The 18,564-nt window shown below is 42.6% G+C and overlaps 1 protein-coding gene across 4 annotated transcripts in view; it reads left to right on the plus strand.

Moving 5' to 3' along the window:
• Positions 1–18,564, plus strand: part of CHD2 (chromodomain helicase DNA binding protein 2) — a 116,879-nt gene that overhangs the window by 80,656 nt on the left and 17,659 nt on the right. For all 4 annotated transcript variants that reach the window (XR_007128601.1, XM_047736639.1, XM_047736640.1 and 1 more), the window contains 8 exons: positions 1,252–1,293; positions 2,570–2,709; positions 7,605–7,743; positions 7,940–8,090; positions 9,224–9,346; positions 10,573–10,701; positions 11,643–11,783; positions 13,494–13,628. Coding sequence is in view for 3 of the 4 variants with exons in the window: in XM_047736639.1 (XP_047592595.1) it covers positions 1,252–1,293; positions 2,570–2,709; positions 7,605–7,743; positions 7,940–8,090; positions 9,224–9,346; positions 10,573–10,701; positions 11,643–11,783; positions 13,494–13,628 (1,000 nt within the window). In the remaining variant the exon portion in view is untranslated. The remainder of the gene's footprint in view (positions 1–1,251; positions 1,294–2,569; positions 2,710–7,604; positions 7,744–7,939; positions 8,091–9,223; positions 9,347–10,572; positions 10,702–11,642; positions 11,784–13,493; positions 13,629–18,564) is intronic.

An 18,564-nucleotide genomic window follows, 5' to 3' on the forward strand; every position in this document is an offset into this window, starting at 1 on the left:
CTGCTTTGGACAACTACTGTAGTTGCAGAGGTGTTGGTTTTCCAGGCTGTCGTGGACTGTGGAGAGAGGAGCATGGGAATAGAGCAAAGGTAAAATGCCAGAGAGCTTTCCGTTCTTACTTAACTGAGTTCCAGCCGTTTGCTTGAGTAAACGCCAGAGTTCTAACAAAGTCCATCGGGACAGTGTTTGGCCAGTGTTCTTACTGCTTTCATTGAGGAGCAGAATTTCAGAAGTTCTGACTCCACCATTCCAGAAATGCTTCTCCCTCCTAGGATTGCTTCGAAGTAATCCCCAAACATCATATTATTTTATACATGAAATATTTCCGTGTATATTAAGAAGGAGAAATGTAGACTTGAGGAATAAGCTTCACGTTCACTTTCCCATGCAACACTTTTCTAGTCCTTCTGTCCGTGCTCTTCCTTAGTATTGATTCCTAGCCATGGGCCTGCTCATTCCCGTCCCCATTCTTTAGTTGCTGTGTTCTCTTTTCCATTTATCCCCCCAAAGTATCTCGCCTTACATTGTTGCTTAACCAGATGATTTTAGTGATGTGGACGAGTACAGTGATTCTTGCTTTTCAGTAAAAGTGTTAGTGATTGGTTCTAAGGAGGGAAACATGACACGGTTGACGTACAGTATAGTTTAGGGTAGAGACCTGTGGAAGGATTGTTTGGAGACAAGGTCAGGCAGAAGTCAGCAGAGTTTCCAAAGTAGTTTTGTCTAAGAAGTTTTAAATCACATGTTTATTTTACTTTGCCTTATTCCCAGAAGTATTTGGGTCAGTCTTAAAAATCTTACAGTTGTGTTATGGGCCAGAAAATAAGAAATATTACTGTATGGGATTGATATTAACAGTCCCTGGATAGAGCTGTGAACCATGTTGGGGTCTTATCACAGGAGTTGTGGTTGAATCATTAATTACGTGTTGAACTCCATAAACTTGTACCTTCTAAAAAAGGGTACCATTAAAGTTAGATCACCGTTATCTTTTACATTCCTTGACGGTTTCTTGATCAGTCACTGAGAATAACGTTGATCGTTAATTTTACTGCATCTTTAGCACTCATTATTTTAAGCGGACCAGTTTCAGAGACATTCAGCATTCTTTGTTGAGTGGCAGTCACATGGTTTGGGCTCAGTCTGTTTTCACACAGTGTGTGTGGCATGATCCATTCACCCCAGGATATGTTGCAGTAACAGAGCCAAAGCCTCTGTTTTTTAAAAGTGTTTTATTGATTGTGTTCTCAGGTTCATCAAGGCATATAAGAAGTTTGGTCTCCCTCTTGAACGGTAAGCTCCTTATTCACCTGTTTCTCATTTTTATTATATAGCAGGCTTTTTTTGGGGGGGTACTGTTTCCCACTTAATGCTAATGCTGGGAACGTCTTTTTTTTTTATCCTGGAAACATTCCTTTACAAATATTTATATCTTGTGTGATTGTACACGTCCTTTTGGGAAGGGATGCCAAAAATGACCATCTGTACAGAGATTTTGCTCGAGTGGAACATGAAGCAAGTACATGCAGAATACAGGGAAATGATTTCCAGAAGAGATGTTCAGATAATTCCATTTGGAAGAATGCATGCATTTAGTCCTTATTTAGTAATGTAAATTTGTGATTTTGTAGCCTTCTACTTCTTAGTAGGGTGTCATGGGGCTTAAGTGTAAGTAACATCTCGCCAGCAGGAACTTACTAGAGGGTTGGCTGTCATTACTATTTTACAAGCATTCAGGAAATGAACTCAGAAGTTGGATTTTAACAAAAGACCACCTCAACTAGTTCATTATTTTGCTTTGTCCAGAATCAGCAGTATAGCCCATAAATAATAGTATTGACTTGAAGGAAATAGCAGATGCCTTTCTCTTCTTCCTGATAAACTCATGGAGTGGAAGGAAATTACAGCCTGTGTGTTTTGTGTTTGTCCTCTCCATTTGGAGAGGAAGCCGTGATGTGTAGCAGTCGTAGCAGTGGAACCAAGAAGGTCAGGTGCACCTCTCCAGGGTTGTTGCTGGCCACCCAGGATAGAATGCTTGTCTGAGGTGGGGACCATAAAAACCACCAGGGTGTGGAAAAGTGCATCTGGCCTGTTCTGGCAGACTGATTTTTGGACATTGGTGTGTTCTCATGCTCCATATGAGATCACTGAAACATACTGTACATTGCTTCTAGGAATATTGTAAAGAATGAAAGTAGGCTGGAGGGAGGAAAGTGAGCACAAGGCAGCAGACGAGTGCAGACAGCCTTGGCACTTCTCCTACTGCCACTGTCAGGCAGCCCATCTAGTTAGCAGAGAAAGCCGACTCCTTCCCCTGTGTTCTTTGAAATTACTTTGTGGACTATTCCAAATCACAGTTCCTGATGATGGAAAATGAGTGGGTCAGCCCGCAGTCACTGTTGGAGGCCTTCTTGCTGGAGCCTGGGAATGATCAATCAAGTTGAGAAGAATGTCATGTTTTGTTTTTTTTTTGCAGGAGCAGGCTTAGATGAGCCCAGGGGGTATCTCATGGGACATTAGAGAAGTGGGCACAGGGCCTTGATCTGTCCCTGCATTTGTCCTTCCTCAGGCTGGAGTGCATAGCACGAGATGCTGAGCTGGTAGATAAGTCTGTGGCAGATCTGAAACGCCTGGGGGAACTGATTCACAACAGCTGTGTGTCAGCCATGCAGGAGTACGAAGAGCAGCTGAAGGAAAACGCCAGCGAGGGTAAGTTCTCCCAGATCCGGCACTTGTGGACTGGGGATTGTGCTTCTAATGGGCTTTGTTTTTGAAGAACAGGCTTCTATCCCATACATCCCTAATCCTTTGAGGTGTGTATTCTGACGTGCCCATACGTGAGCTCAGTGTTGTAAGATCCCAGAGATCTGCTCACAAATGAAGTCGGTTTGCAGAAGGTGGGGAATGGAGAGTAATGAGCGACGTGAGTGGTTTCTTCTGATGTTGCTGCAGAAACCTTAGATTGGTTTGAATGATGTAAAGACTTGAGTGGGCAGAGCCGAGTGGATACATCTGTATTTTGGCTGCAGATGAGGACATTACAGGTCACAAGCATCACGAGTCATCTTGGTTACACAAATATGGATTGTGTTATGGCAGACTTAAAGGATTTAGAGAGTTAATTGGAATAAATAAAATATGGGGTGAATATTATAAACATTTTTGTTACAATGAGATTTTCATAGCACTAAAATTTGTTATAATTGGGCTGGACGAGTTATACCCTCACAGCTGTCTCATTTGCAGAGGAGAATAGCAGTGCCTGCCCCTGGGGGTTTGAGTTGTTCCTGGCTGATTCCATTCACAGGAAGCGCTTAGCATGGTGTCTGGCTTGCGGTGTTCACCGACACCAGGGAAGAATTATTTGTGCTTTAGATTTTCTTTTTAAAGATACTACTGAAGGAAGTAGAATTTCAGAGTGTCCTTAGTCAAAATTTTCTTTAGATTTATTTTCCTCTTTTTTTTTTTTTAAAAGAAATTGACGTGGTTTGGACAGTGCTCCATGTACATGCTTTTCTTTCTTTATTTATTTTTAAAAGATTTTATTCATTTATTTGACACAAAGAGAGAGATCACAAGTAGGCAGAGAGGCAGGCAGAGAGAGAGGGGAAAGCAGGCTCCCTGACGAGCAGAGAGCCCTATGCGGGGCTCGTTCCCAGGACCCTGAGATCAGGATCCAAGTCGGAGGCAGAGGCTTAACCCACTGAGCCACCCAGGTGTGCTGAGAATACATGCTTTTGTATAGCCTTCAGAATACACCCAAGAGTCAACTTTAAGTTTACCATGTTTTCATTTTTCATTGTAATTGTTGTGAATAAATTTTACACTCACAAGGTTCCAAATTGAAAAACTGGTAACCCTATTTCTTGTATCTTTCTAGAAATGAGAAAATTCATATTACAAAAAATGAATAGATCTTGGTTTGTCCCCTTATAACACAAATGCAGCGAGCACATTCTTCTGCACCTTACTTTTTCCATCTCATGGTACATTTTGGAGATAGTTCCTTCTAACAGTCCCCTGTCTCCCACATCCCTCTTTCTTGATGCACTTTCTTTTTCTGGATCCGGCTGATTGCTTCCTCCTGCCATTGCATAACTTGTTGCCCATGCCTGTTATTTGCTGTGACCTGGTGTTTAGTGTACCCTGGATCTAGGATGGCCTTTCTAATTCAGATGGAAGATTATTATTATTTTTTTTTTTAAGATTTTTTATTTATTTGAGAGAGGGAGAGAAAGCGAATGCATGAGCTGGGGAAGTGGGAGAGGGAGAAGCAGAGTCTCTGCTGAGCAGGGAGCCCAATGCGGGTCTTGATCCCAGGAACCTGGGATCATTGTCTGAGATGAAGGAAGATTCTTAACTGTTGAACCACCCAGGCCCCCCTCAGATGGAAGATTATCGATAACTCTTTTCTTTTTTTTTTTTTTTTAATATTTTATTTTTTTATTTATTTGACAGAGATCACAAGTAGGCAGAGAGGCAGGCAGAGACAGAGGAGGAAGCAGGCTCCCTGCTGAGCAGAGAGCCCGATGCGGGGCTCGATCCCAGGACCCTGGGATCATGACCCGAGCCGAAGGCAGAGGCTTAACCCACTGAGCCACCCAGGCGCCCCTCGATGACTCTTTTCTTAAGTGGAAAGTTTTTGTTCCTAAAAATGCTAACGTAATTATGTATTTGTCCTATCCTACAACAGACGCGTTTCGAAATATTAGCACCAATCTTAACTTCCTGAAGTTTGGAATTTTTTTTTTTGCTTTTTTTTTTTTTTTTGTCTTTAGGAATACATCCTACTAGCTCTGTGCAGTTAAAATATCATGTTTTAACGTTATTAGAAGACTTTTCTCGTGTAGTTAGGCCACTAACTTAATAGATAATGCATCCTCTTTTCATTTTCAGTTATTTTTAAGTTTTTAGGGATTGCTTTTCTCATTTTGACTCAACTCTGAAACATTTGAAGAAACTTTTGTGCTAGCATGGCCTTCTGCCCCCACCCCCGGCCCCAGTCCTGCTTTCACCATTTTTTACTAATTTTGGGTTTATCTTTCCACTCTTTCTTTGTGAGAATTTCGGTGCATGTGTCCCTCTTCTACAGAAGGTAGCATACCGCGTATTGGGTTCTTCACCTGCATACTTCATGTGTGCAGATGACTGCCTATCGTATAGACATCCTCTTTCTTTCCTTTTGTAATTTCAGTGTTCCACCACTTGGGTAGATGTTAATTCAGACTTTCTTGTTCCTGAGTAATGAATATTTGGGTTGTTTTAGTCTTTGGCTATTATAAAGACAGCTCTAGTAAACTCGGAGTCTAATGGATATGCTGGTTTGTATCTCTACGAGCATGTCTTCTGGATAGGTTTCTGGAGGTGGGACTGCTGGGTCCTGGGGAAGCATGACTTGGTTGGATTTTACCAAATTTTCCAGCAGTCTGATACCATAATTTATATTGCCACCAGCAATGGATACTGGTACTTGTTTATAAGCCTCACAAACAGAGGATATTGTCAAATGGTTGGGTTTTGCCAAACTGATTGGTGAGAAATGGTGTCTTGTTTTTGTTTTAATGAGTTAGGTTGTTAAGTGTTTTCTAAGAGCCATTTGTGAATCACCCATTTTCTCTTCTGTCCATTTTCTTAATTTTTAGGATTTCTTTTTCTAATTAAGGTTGCTGGTTTTCTCCTGTAATTTGTGATTTGTCTTTCTACTTAGCTTAGGGCATTTTAAGAAAAACAAATTTTTTATACAATTTAATGTATCAGTCTTTTCCCTTATTGTGCTGTTTAGATTTTGAGTCTATTAAAAACATTGTCTCTACTCCCAGTATAAACAGGAATTCACTGTTACTTTTTCTCCTCTTGTGCTTGTGTGATTTCATTCACTTCTATATCTCGGATCCACTTGGAGTTTTTCCTGGTGTATTGAGTTTTACTTACTTTTCTTTATGGTGACTGTATGTTTCAGTGCCATTAAAAATGGTTAGTCTTGGGTGGCTCAGTGGGTTAAAGCCTCTGTCTTTGGCTCACATTGTGGTCTCAGGGTCCTGGGATCGAGCCCCACATCAGGCTCTCTGCTCGGCAGGGAGCCTGCTTCCCCCTCTCTCTCTGCCTGCCTCTCTGCCTACTTGTGATCTTTCTCTGTCAAGTAAATAAAATCTTAAAAAAAAAAAGGTTATTCTTTTCCCCACTGCCTGATTTTTTTTTTTTAAAGACATGCATAATCCATTATGGATATGCTGTATGTTAAGGGACATTCAGTTATATAACCTTTTGCTTTAGTGTTGTAGTAAATAATTTTGTTTGCATGCCAGCTTGCACTGTGCTCTCCCACCAGGCATTGCATGAGGGTTCTGTTTCCTCTTGGTCTCATCAGTGTAATGTTTTCAAATTTTTGAGTTTTTCAGCATGATAGGTTAGAAATGGTATGTGTATATACTTAGTTTGCATTTCTCTGATCGTGAGTGAGGTCAAGTATTTTTCAAATGTTTAGGAATCATTTATTTTTCCTTCTCTGAATTATCTCTTTACCTTTGCCTATATTTCTGTTGCAGTCCTTTTATTTTACAGATGAGGGAACTGAGACACAGAGAGGTCAATAACTAGGAGTTAGAGGGGAAGAGAGAAGAGCAAGGGGTACTTTGTGTAGATTTGGGAGTAAATCTCAGATTGCTGATTTTTAGAGAAGCGCCTTTCCCATTTTCACACATTCTGTTCCAACTGTCTTCAGAATTATTGGGAATAGCATTTGCAACTGAATTCTAGAGGAGTACAGAAGAATATCTAAATATTTATAATTTTAGCACCATTTCATCAACTTGAATGTTAAAAAAAATACTTTCTCAGGCTGGGAGCCATCTTTTCCTCTCACAAGTGTCATTATCTTGTGCCATCATCTTGCCGACATCTGGCTAGAGTTGACTCGGTTTCATTTTTAATTCTAGGATTATTTTAATTTGACACTAGGGCTAAGGAAATATTTGCATGACACCTTTTGTTCATCATTTCAAATGCTATTAACTTTATCGTCTATTTTTTAATAGAGAAAATCATCTTGAAAACACTTGGGTTTCTTGAACTCTGCTAATAGGATAGTTAGAAAACAAAAGAAAAAACTTCAGTATTACTACTAATCCTTCAGAATCTCCTTTACTTTCAATTTTGGAACCAAAGTATAAAATAGGAAGAATGAAATAGAATTATAAATACCAGTGGATTAAAAAAAATCCTAAATCTTCAAAAGCTGAATTGTTTAGAGATTATTATTACTATTATTTTTAAAGATTTTATTTATGTATTTGACAGAGCACAAGCATGGGGAGCAGCAGAGGGAGAGGGGGAGAAGCAGGATGAGCAGGGAGCCCGATGCGGGACTTAATCCCAGGACCCTGGGATCGTGATCTGGGCCGAAGGCAGAGACTTAATCGTCTGAGCCACCCAGGCGCCCCTGTTTAGAGATTATTTTATGAAAGTTAATTGAGAAACTTTTTTGAACTAACAAAATAAGTCAGAGATATATATCGAGTGAGTAAGCATTTTAGTGTTTGCTGATAATGTTTCCTGTGGAACTCAGCACATTCTCACTTAATGGATGTGAAATTGGTATCCTTTAGGGAAAGGACCAGGGAAAAAGAGAGGCCCAACAATCAAAATATCGGGGGTCCAGGTTAATGTGAAATCCATTATACAACATGAGGAAGAGTTTGAGATGCTGCACAAATCGATCCCTGTGGACCCCGAAGAAAAAAAAAAGTGAGTCTATTCTGGGCACACACGTGAGTGGTTGTGCTGTAAGAAAGAGCTGAAGTTCTAGTTGTGTGTTGTTACGTAGTGTTTTCATTGTCTTTTGTGTAACACATTAGGATAGTTTGTCCATGTTCACTTGTGTTCATTTCCAAGTTCGAAAGGCCCCTCCTCTCACGTCCTCCTGTTTTTGAAATTTCTTTAGATACTGCTTAACTTGTCGAGTGAAAGCTGCACATTTTGATGTGGAGTGGGGGGTGGAGGATGATTCGCGACTCCTGCTGGGAATTTATGAACATGGCTATGGAAACTGGGAGCTAATTAAGACCGACCCAGAGCTTAAGTTAACTGACAAAGTAAGTAAATCTGTGATGCTGGAGATTTCCAGATTTGTTATATACAATATTTTTATATGAATAACTTATTTTTTACTATTTTCTGGGGGTTGGGGGAATCAGATCGGAAATTAGTACAGTAATACATTCCTGGGATTTCTTTGTTTTGGGGAATATTACCTTCTTTAGTGGACTGTGGTACTGTTAGACGAAGATAATAGCCAGGTGAAATTTTGGGGAAATCACAGGAGAAATCTTAAAATTTTAATTCTATACGTCCAATCTCATTACAACAAATACCAGGGTAAGATCATTAAAAATACAAGGAGTCCTCGGCCTTAAAGTGTTGGCCTCTTGTTTAAAACCATTTTTGAAGTCGTCATGTTCCAGTTCTCCTCACAGAGAAGGAGCCACACCTTGGTATTTTTTGTAGTGGAATTAAACATTGGCCGTACTTCTCCCACAAACTGAGCCTCCCACCCTGTCCGTTGTGAATCAGGCTACCCGGTAGGAAGGCCGTGCTCAGAGCTGTAAGCAGGGAAAGCTGACTGGCTCAAATTTTAGTAGGATGCGCTCCATGCTGTGCTCCTGGCAGGGCTTTCCCTGGCACGTCAAACTATGCTCATCCCATGTGTGATGTTCTCAGAGGGTGACAGCACCCCGCCATAAGCGCAGAGACCAAATCCAGTCTGGCCTGAGAGGTCCAGCTGGGGCAGCAGGGACGGATCATGTCCTGGCATAGCTCAGTGCTCTCCGGCAATGCTCTAAGAAGCATTTTCAATCTAAAACGAAGCTTTAACCTAGCTCCAGGGATTCCCTGCTCCTGGAAGGAGGAAATCCACGACGGCTGGGATGCTCTAGCAGATGAAGCCAACAAGCCCCTCCTACCTGAGTTGTTCTACCCTGTTAACAGCACAGGTAGGAGCCAGTGGGAGAGCTGGATTTCTCCATCCCATTTTGTAAAATGAGAACGGCTCATAAGGGATTTTCAGTGACTGGGAGCCATGGACATGAGATAGGATCTGAGGCTTTATCTGTCTTTCGGGTGGTTGGGGAGGGAAAGGACTGCGCAGTTCTTCATTGTCTCTGTGAATCCGGATCCACTAACCGGGACATGGGTGGTGGCGGGTGCTTCTCTTCCTTTCCTGTTGAAGATTCTGCCCGTGGAGACAGATAAAAAACCTCAGGGGAAGCAGCTGCAGACCCGAGCGGACTACTTGCTGAAGTTGCTCAGGAAGAGTCTGGAGAAGAAGGGGGCCGTGACCAGCGGGGAAGAGGTGAGTGCGGCTGCCGGGCGGGGACCCTTCAGAGGCCCAGGGCTCCGACCCTGCAGAGTTAGGTAGGACAAGGGACGTTGCGCTCTCCGGGCGCTGCACTGCACGGTACCTTCCACAGGCAGGGGTTGTTTTTGAGGTTCCAGTCATGATGGTTTGGTTGATGATAATAGAAATGTTCATTTGATAATGGCCCTGGACATCTTGGCAACTTCCTTACAAGCCCATTCTCCTCCAGTTTTGCCTCAAAATAGTCCTTGCCTCTGCCAGTGCCTTTGGTCCAGACACGCACTGCCGCTTCCTTGTGCTGCTTCCTCAATTCTGGAACATAGTTCTGGTTACTGTATGGCTACCACCAGCTTTACCTGGTACAGCTGACCCTGGGCTGCTTGTAATGATAGATCCCAGAGGTGACGTTGGATAGTTAGAGTCCACAGTTCCCTCAGAAACTGGCCTTCAGTTGTGACTGCCTTGTTTACTCAGTACAGAATACCAGCGAACTTGCTAATGAGTTCATCCGAACCTTATCTCCATTTATTTTCCCAATTTTTCATTTCAAAATCAGGCCGAGAAAGATGAGAAAATCACAGTGAAATGTTACATCTGGCACTCGCAGTCTTGGTGGGGTGTGTGTGCTCAGTGCTCTAGAACTCAGCCATTTACTTAAATTTCCTTATATTAGAAACAAAACGAATTTTAGGGGGAAATATCACCTTAATCCCATACCTAATCCCATACCTAGTCATAAGTAGTGCCATTCTCCAGATAACACGTTGAGTACGAATTATACGTTAGGTTGTGGAGGGACAGATTAGATCATGTTTATATTTGTTTTAGATCTCTGTATCATATTTGAGTGGATTGAGAGCATTTTATTCTTCGCCTTCATTTTTAGGTAGAGTGTAAGTCTAGATTTTTTAAATGTTACTTTATGTCTCATAGATTTATTTGTATCTTTGTGCACAAATGTGCTTTTCCTTCTTTTGAATTCTGTCTTTAGCATGAATGCTGCACACTGGCAATAGATTCAAGGATATGCATGCTTTTATGTAGTGTAGGGACATGTGTGGTACGTTACTGTTTTCCTTTTCTCCCCCAGGTAGAACTGGTTACGCTCCTTTGAACTTTCTCATTTGAGTTGGGCTGCTACTGCTCTTCAGAGTCCTAATGTTACTTGGTCATGCTTCCTGAGGTTTGTGGTTTTAATCGTCATTTTTTCTCCTTTCCAGGCCAAATTAAAGAAGCGGAAGCCTCGAGTAAAGAAAGAAAACAAAGAACCCAGGCTGAAAGATGAGCATGGGGTTGAGTTTTCATCTCCTAGACATTCAGACAATCCATCAGAAGAGGGAGAAGTAAAGGTACGTGGCTGAATTCCAGTTGAGGGTTCTTTTAGAAAGCTACATGTATTATGCCGGCTGGTATAAAACCATTCAGAATGTGTTTGGTTTACACACAGAGTCAGTAAAGTGAAAATAGAATATATATGTCTCTGCTTCCCCTATGAGAGAATGATTTGTTCATCCAAGCCAGCCGTCATGGATCCATAGGTAATGGAAGTCAGTGAAGGGAACCCTGCGAGGTGTAATGATAAATGACCCGTGACACCCTGGCCCTGTGGTTGAAAAAGGTAGGGAGTGGTGGTGGGGACTGCAGCTTACCAGGAGCCTTGTGCCTCTGCAGTTCAGTTCATTGTGGGCCAGCAAAACACATTGGTGGGTCAGGTTGGCCCACGGCCTGCCAGTTTGTGACCTCTGGTTTGAGCAAAGTGAAAAATCGGTAGCATTCAGTGTGTTGTTTCAGTGAGTAACAGCTTTATGGGATTTTATGTTGTTGCCCTTCAAGTGTGATGATACTTTGAGATTCGCTCCAAGAGCATCGGCAGTGGGGACTGAAACTGGCATGAGTTTGTCATGCACACACGAATTCAAAAAGTAGTAGCAACCATGATGGTTACTACTGACGGTGACTACCGTAACGGTTAGGGGATGGGTATGTAATATCTCTGGTCCTCAGTTTTCTCCATCTGTGGAACGGGAATGATAATGCTTATGGTTGAAGGGTTGCTGTGAGAATTAAAGAGAGGATGTGAGTTGCAGAGCATCTGTGGCTACAGCCTTACCCGGTTATTACCAGAGAGCTTAGCTTTGTGTGAGTGAGTGCCGTAGGGCCGTGTGCTTGAAAACAAGCTCAAAGTGTAGATGCAGTGATGAACCATTGTGGACAGTGCTCCTCTCTCCAGAAAGCAGATGAGCAGATCTAAAGTTTGTGGCAAAAGCTCACAGCCCTGTTTGTTTTCTAGGATGATGGCTTAGAGAAAAGTCCAATGAAAAAGAAACAGAAGAAGAAAGAGAACAAGGAGAACAAGGAGAAACAAATGAGTTCTAGGAAAGACAAAGAAGGGGACAAGGAAAGGAAGAAGTCAAAAGATAAGAAAGAGAAGGTATTGCTTACTGAGATACCCATAGTATCTGAAATTTCTTCTAGAATTTAGACAGTGGGGCTTGAGCACCCTGAAATAATCGTCTCTTTAAGGGTCCATTGAAGAAGGAAGGATGGGGCTGTCAGAGGGATGCCCGCACCTCTTATTACAAAGAGGGGAATGTGCAGTTGGGGAGTTTTTTTTGTTTTTGTTTTTGTTTTAAACTATAGACGGCCTTTAGTTGATCTCTTATTACATGTTTCAGAGGGGAAGTTTTGATGAGATAGCACAGGTGAGAGCTGCATTTACAGGTAATGATGTCAAATATGTTCTCACATACATGGTAGAAGAGACAATCCACAGATGAATTTGAATATTTGAGAAGTAGAGGAGTCAACCCAAATATATCAAGAGAAGCTTTTGGAGTAGAAATGGATGCTATTATATAATCTTCACTTAGGGACTTCTGTGAGGTTAATTGCAAACCACAGATTTATGGTAGAATGTTGCGTGTATGCTTGCTGGCTTCTGATGAAATTATTTTGCAGTTAACCCTTAGTCATTAAAACATAGAAACAAGTAACAGCTATAATTCTGCCATTCACTGATAATCTCTAATAGATTTCTTCATCTTCAGAATTTTTGTCTTGTATGTGTATGTACAAGTATAAAAAGAAAATCAGATCAGACTTTGGGTAGCCCTTTCTGCCCCCCCCCACCCCCCGCCCCAAGCAGCACATCAGAAACAACTTTCCCATTGAATAAGTAAATGTTAAAATCACTTCAGATAGATAAAGAAGATTCTATTTGATTATAACACTTTGGAAGCAGTGTAGACTTCCCATATTGAAATCACTTCCAATTTCTTAAGTTAGGAAACATGCTGTGCCAGATGCCTTTGCATTTCTGCTCCCACAGAAAGATACTCTTTTTTAGAGTGAAATATTTCCAAAACAAAAGCACAGGGAGCCATTTAACAGACATCTACTTATCCACCACCCAAGACAGAACTGTGGCCAGCATTCTTCACATTTACTCTAGGCACATTTTGTTGGGCTGGTGTATTTTGTGTTTTGTGAGCATCTTACCAATAGTATTGAAGCACCCCCCTCTTGCCCCCCCATATTCTTCTTTCCTGATGTCATTACTCTGCCTAACTCTTTTTTCCTCCCATGGTTTGAAATCTTCCTATCCATGTTTTTATGCTTTTGCTATATTTTACACAATTGTAAACAAAGCATAGTAATATTTTTTTAAGTGTTCATCATACATGTATGTATCTCCATCCTTCTGTATCCAGAGTCATGTACATTTCAATCATTTACAGCATCGTAGTTAATACAGATTCCTAGGTCAAAGTGTATGATTATAGGCTATTAATAAAAGATGCTACATAATAGAGTACAAGAGTTCTGCCAGTTTATAATCTCTGCCTGTTGATGTTTTTGTGCATTTTATGGATGAGGGAATAGAAGCCAAAATAGCATTGTCCTGAAGCTGAAGTTATAATTGGGTGTGTTTGGAGTCAGAAATGGAAATGATGTACGATTAAGCTATTCATTAATCATGTAGATTTGATGACGTGGTGTTTCAGAAGACTTTGTTTTACCGTTTTTGTAAACTGAGCCTGTCACATGGACCCTCTGGAGTGGTGTGACATAGCTAAGATGTCCAGCTTGCAAGGCAGGATTGCACCAGTGACAATGACTCCTTGTAACTCTTTTTTAAAAGCCTAAAGGTGGTGATGCCAAATCTTCAAGTAAATCGAAGCGATCTCAGGGTCCTGTCCATATTACAGCAGGAAGTGAGCCTGTCCCCATTGGAGAGGATGAGGATGATGATCTGGACCAGGAGACATTCAGCATAGTAAGTCTGGAAATTGAGGGGTGCTGGTGTGTGCGGCCACAGAGCCTGCTGTGGTTCTGCCTTCCCCAGGTCCAGCCACACGGCCTCCACTGGCCGAGCAGTAGTATGTTACTGTGGAACACATGGCTTCTGCTATCTAAAGACCTTTTGCTCTGGGAGAGGCAGGCAGGAAGAGGTTTTCTTACCCTTTGGTGAGAAAGAAGCTTGGGGAATCGATTTCCTATCTTGTGCTCCCAGTCAGAAAGGCTGTGGTAGGGGGTGGGTAGGGGTGGCTCAGTTGGTTAAGCATCAGACTCTTGGTTTTGGCTCAGGTGGTGATCTCAGGTTTGTGGGGATCGAGCCCCGTGTTGGGCTCTGTACTGAGGGTAGAGCCTGCTGAAATTCTTTCCTTTCTCTCCCCCACCCCTCACCGCCCCATGTGTGTACATGCTCTCTCCCCCTCTCTCATATAAACAAACCAACAAGCAAATAAATAAATAAAATCTTCATTAAAAAAGAAAAAGGCTGCAGGGGCCCTTAGAGGCATTTGGGAAACAGAGGCGTTCACTGAGCTAATAGTGATTGAATACTTTCTTGTGCTAACCCCGGAGTTATCTACCACGTTGCAAAGAGAATTGCTTCTCTTGCTGCTGACTTCACATTTGAGTAGGGGAGACAGATAGCCACACGGTTGTGCTTATGCTACTGTGATGGGCTGGGGGGTTTCTTTAGCAGATGGCTCTAAAGATCCTGTAAGAAGGGGATTGACCAGGCAGGGGCTATTGGGAAGGCATGCTTTGGGCGGCGATGCTTGAACTGCTTTCTGAAGGAAGAGGGGAAGGTCGTAAGAGGTGAGGGGAAGAAAGAACGTGTCAAGGCAAGGCGGCGGCAAGTATAAAGGCCGTGTGGCAGGACCACCGGTGGTGCAATGAGGTCACAGAAGGCCACTGTGGCTAGTGTGGTGAGAACCAGGGGACATCACATGAGGACAAGGTCAGGGTTCTGGCTGGGTGAGTGAGCAGTGGTGAGCGTGAGTGTGGTGTGTCCTCCATGCTGCCACACTGTGGTGCTCGGGGCCAAGACATACCCAGGACATGGTCTCTTTCCTCATATGGGACAGGCAATGTGATGGGGAGGGGAACGCATGGACCAGTGCTCAAGTGGGAACGGAAACAGGCCAGCGTGTCCTCAGGGACCTTAGCCCCTCACTGGAGCCGCATGGTCTTCACTGTGCCGTGCTCCACGATGCCTCCCGCCTCCTCTGTCCAACCTTCCACAAACCACAGCTCCCTTGAACAGTTAATTCAGTCTCAAAGAGAATCTCATCTTCTAAATCTCGAAATACTCCTGCTGCGTGGCAGCGAAGGATAGAATATTGACCTCACCCTGTAAGGTAGTCGTCTCTCTCATTGCTCCTTTCTCTGTGTTCTCAAAAATCTGTACACATACATATATTTTTTCTTTGTCCTTAACTCATTTTTCCTAATTCTCTGTACTGTTCTGTGTTTTGCTGTCTGACGGCAAGTAGCGATTCTTATGTTAAAGTACATTTGGGTGTTAGAAGTATTTCTAAAGAGAAAGGTATGTCAGTAAATGCATAAACTGACTGAATAAATTCATTGTACAACCAGCCTTTTGAGCTGATCTGTTTCCTGGTTTTTCCTTAGTCCAGTATGTATGTAAGTATTTATTTTAAAGATTTTATTTATTTATTTGACACAGAGAGACAGAGAGAGAGACAGTGAGAGAGGGAACACAAGCAGGGGAGTGGGAGAGGGAGAAGCAGGCTTCCCGCTGAGCAGGGAGCCAGATGCGGGGGATCGATCCCAGGACCCTGGGATCATGACCTGAGCCGAAGGCAGATAATTAATGACTAAGCCACCCAGGCACCCCTTAGTCCAGTATTTATAAGAGAAAATCCTAACCTAATGCTTCTAATACTAACCATTTATTTTTTAAAAATAATTTCACTTATTGGCTCTTATTGTCATGTCTTAATATTCTAAAATCTTTTAAAAATGTAGAAAAATTTAAGAAATATAATAGACATTGATAACAAGTACCACGAAGCCTTGTCAAATGTGTTTTTAAGACTCAAGAGTTAAGTTGAAGCCCCTGGTATTTCTCACTCTAAACACACACTTGTCCTTTTTTACCTCCCCAAAAGTAAGGGTAGTAGTTTTAGGTCTCGTTACTGTTCTTGCGCTTGGTTTTAGCATTTTATGGTTTCTGTTTGTCTGTAAAGACAATAAGGACTCACACAGCCAGGCACTGTTTGTGCCTTTAGGTCTTTTTTCTCCACAACAATCCTATGGGATAGGTAATTCTCTCCATTTTACTTATTAAAAAATAAGATGAAGAGGGTTACCTGGCTGACTTACTTAGTATAGCCTGACTCTTGATGTTGGGGTTGTGAGTTTGAGCCCCACGTTGGGTGTGGAGTTTACTTAAAGATAAAATATTTAGGGATACCTGGGTGGCTCACTCAGTCGGTTAAGCATCTGCCTCCTGGCTTTGGCTCAGGTCATGATCTCAGGGTTGTGGGTTTGAGCCCTGAGTCGGGCTGCCTGCTCAGCAGGGAGTCTGCTTGAGGTTCTCTCTCTCCCTGCTCCTCTCCTCCAGCTCCCCGCTCATGGTGTGCTGTCTCTCTCTCTCTTTCAAAAAATAAGTAAATAAAAATAAAATCTTTTTTTAAAAAAATGGAGAGTCACAGAAGCTATTTGTTAACATAGTTAAGATGTAGGGCAAAGATTTGACCCGATAGTTTGGCACGAGCACCTGGGTTCTTGACCCGTCTACTGCACGGCCGCCTCTGTGTCCCTACACGCAAATAGTTTTGCTTTCCGTGTTGAAAGACTTTATAAAAATGCTACACTGTGTGTATCCTATAACTTGATTTTCCTCTGCAGCATCTCTGTTTTTGAGGTTGACCCATGCTGGTAATTTAAACCCTTTTCAGGGGCGCCTGCCTGGCTTACTTGGTGTAGAGCACGCCACTCTTGATCTCCGAGTTGTGAGTTCAGGCCCCACACTGGGCATAGAGCTTACTTAAAAATAAAAATTAAAAACTAAAAAAAACCCGTTTCATAGTATTTTATATCATGACTTCCACAATTCATTGTTTCTCGTGTAGATGAACCTCGGGGTTTTCCAAAGGTTTATTACCAAACACCGACGGCAGCAAAGTTCTTGTGAATATTTTCATTTAGGGGGCGCCTGGGTGGCTCAGTGTGTTAAGCCTCTGCCCTCGGCTCAGGTCATGGTCTCAGGGTCCTGGGATCGAGCCCCGCATCGGGCTCTCTGATCAGCGGGGAGCCTGCTTCATCCTCTCTCCCTGCCTGCCTCTCTGACTACTTGTGATCTCTGTATGCCAAATAAATAAATAAATATTTTCATTTACACGTGTAAGTGCTTCTCTAGACTGTACAGCTTGCGCAGAGCTCTGGGTGTTTCCTTGGGCGCGCACATTAGTCACTTCAGTCGGTCCTGTGGAACTACCCCTTCCAGCTCATCTGGAGATTTATACAGACTCCTAACAGGGAACCCGAGTTCTGGTGGCCTCCCAGTCACAGAAATACTCGGTCATTTCTGACGACTTAATTTTTGTCAACCTCTGAGGGGCATGAAATACTGATCAGTGAGTGAGTGTTTTCGTGTCTGTGAGGCATTCATGTTTGTAGTGGATTGTCTTTTGTATTCTTTGCCTGTTTGGGGGTAATTTGTTCTTACCTTGCCTAGAGCAGTCCTTTATACGATCATGATACTGATCTCTTTCTTACCCGTTAGAGTCATCATAGACCCCTTCCAGGTTGTGGTAAATCATCTTCTTTTGTGTACTTCTTGAAAATTGAGGTAGAACTCCAAAAAGTAAACAGAATTATCGCAGAGTGATAGAAGTTTGTAGGGTTTTCTTTGTTCTGAAATTTTGTGCTCGTGTGCCTTAGTAGTTTGTTGTACCAGATGCCTCATGGTTGACAGCCATGCTCTATGGGTCTGAAGCTTTTTCTTGAATTATTTTGTGGTGGTTTCCTCCTGATTCTTAGTTTTATGTTTACAGAACTTTTTGTTTTGGGAAACTGGACTCTGGGAGGGGTCCCTAATATTACTACCTTTTTTTTTCATTTCTATCCTTTAAATTCTGCATTCTAGGGGCACCTGGGTGGCTCAGTTGCTAAGCATCTGCTTTTGGCTCAGGTCATGATCCCAGGGTCTTGGGTTTGAGCCCCACATTGGGTTCCCTGCTCAGCAGAGAGCCTGCTTCTCCCTCACCCACTCCTCTTGCTTGTGTTCCCTCTCTCTCTGTCTCTTTCTGTCAAATAAATAAAATAAAAAATAAATTCTACTTTCTAGGAGTTTTCCCCCCACTTTACTCACATGAGTATTTCTTTTAAGCTTTTTACTTCTCTTGTCATGTTTCATATCCAAGATCTTCCCCCTGCCCATGGTTCTCTGAATGTTTTTTATATTTTCCTTGAACTTGTTTTCCATCATTCATGTTAGATGTTTGTTTCCAATGACTTGTAATCATTGGTTGTCTGCATACACATTTGGGAGCAGGGGACTAACCATCCGACTAGAAGCTCTGAGCGTGGGCGTTGGGGCTTGGTGGACAGACGACTTCTAGTGCTCATGGTCTGGTGATGTGGGGCTGCTTCACTGGAAGACTTGCAGTGGGGAGTTCCCTGTCTTAGTTGGTCAGATTTCGTGGACGAGGACCCTCCAGTCTCCTGAGTGAAGGGTGTAGGCCTGGCTCTCCTCATTCTGGAGTCTCCCTGGGAGGCAGAAGGCCCGCCTCCTCTGGTGGGTGCCCGCTCATATGCTCCTGTTTCTGTGCACAGCCCCGTTCATAGATCTCTCCTTTATCTTCTCCAGAGAATAACCTCTTTTGCTGGGCACAGTTGGAAATTTGGGTATCTTTTGTGAATCTGGGTCTTTGCTACTTCTAAGCATTGTTGAA

The sequence above is a fragment of the Lutra lutra genome, chromosome 7, assembly GCF_902655055.1.
Source record: "Lutra lutra chromosome 7, mLutLut1.2, whole genome shotgun sequence".
In the NCBI taxonomy this organism is placed as follows: domain Eukaryota; kingdom Metazoa; phylum Chordata; class Mammalia; order Carnivora; family Mustelidae; genus Lutra; species Lutra lutra.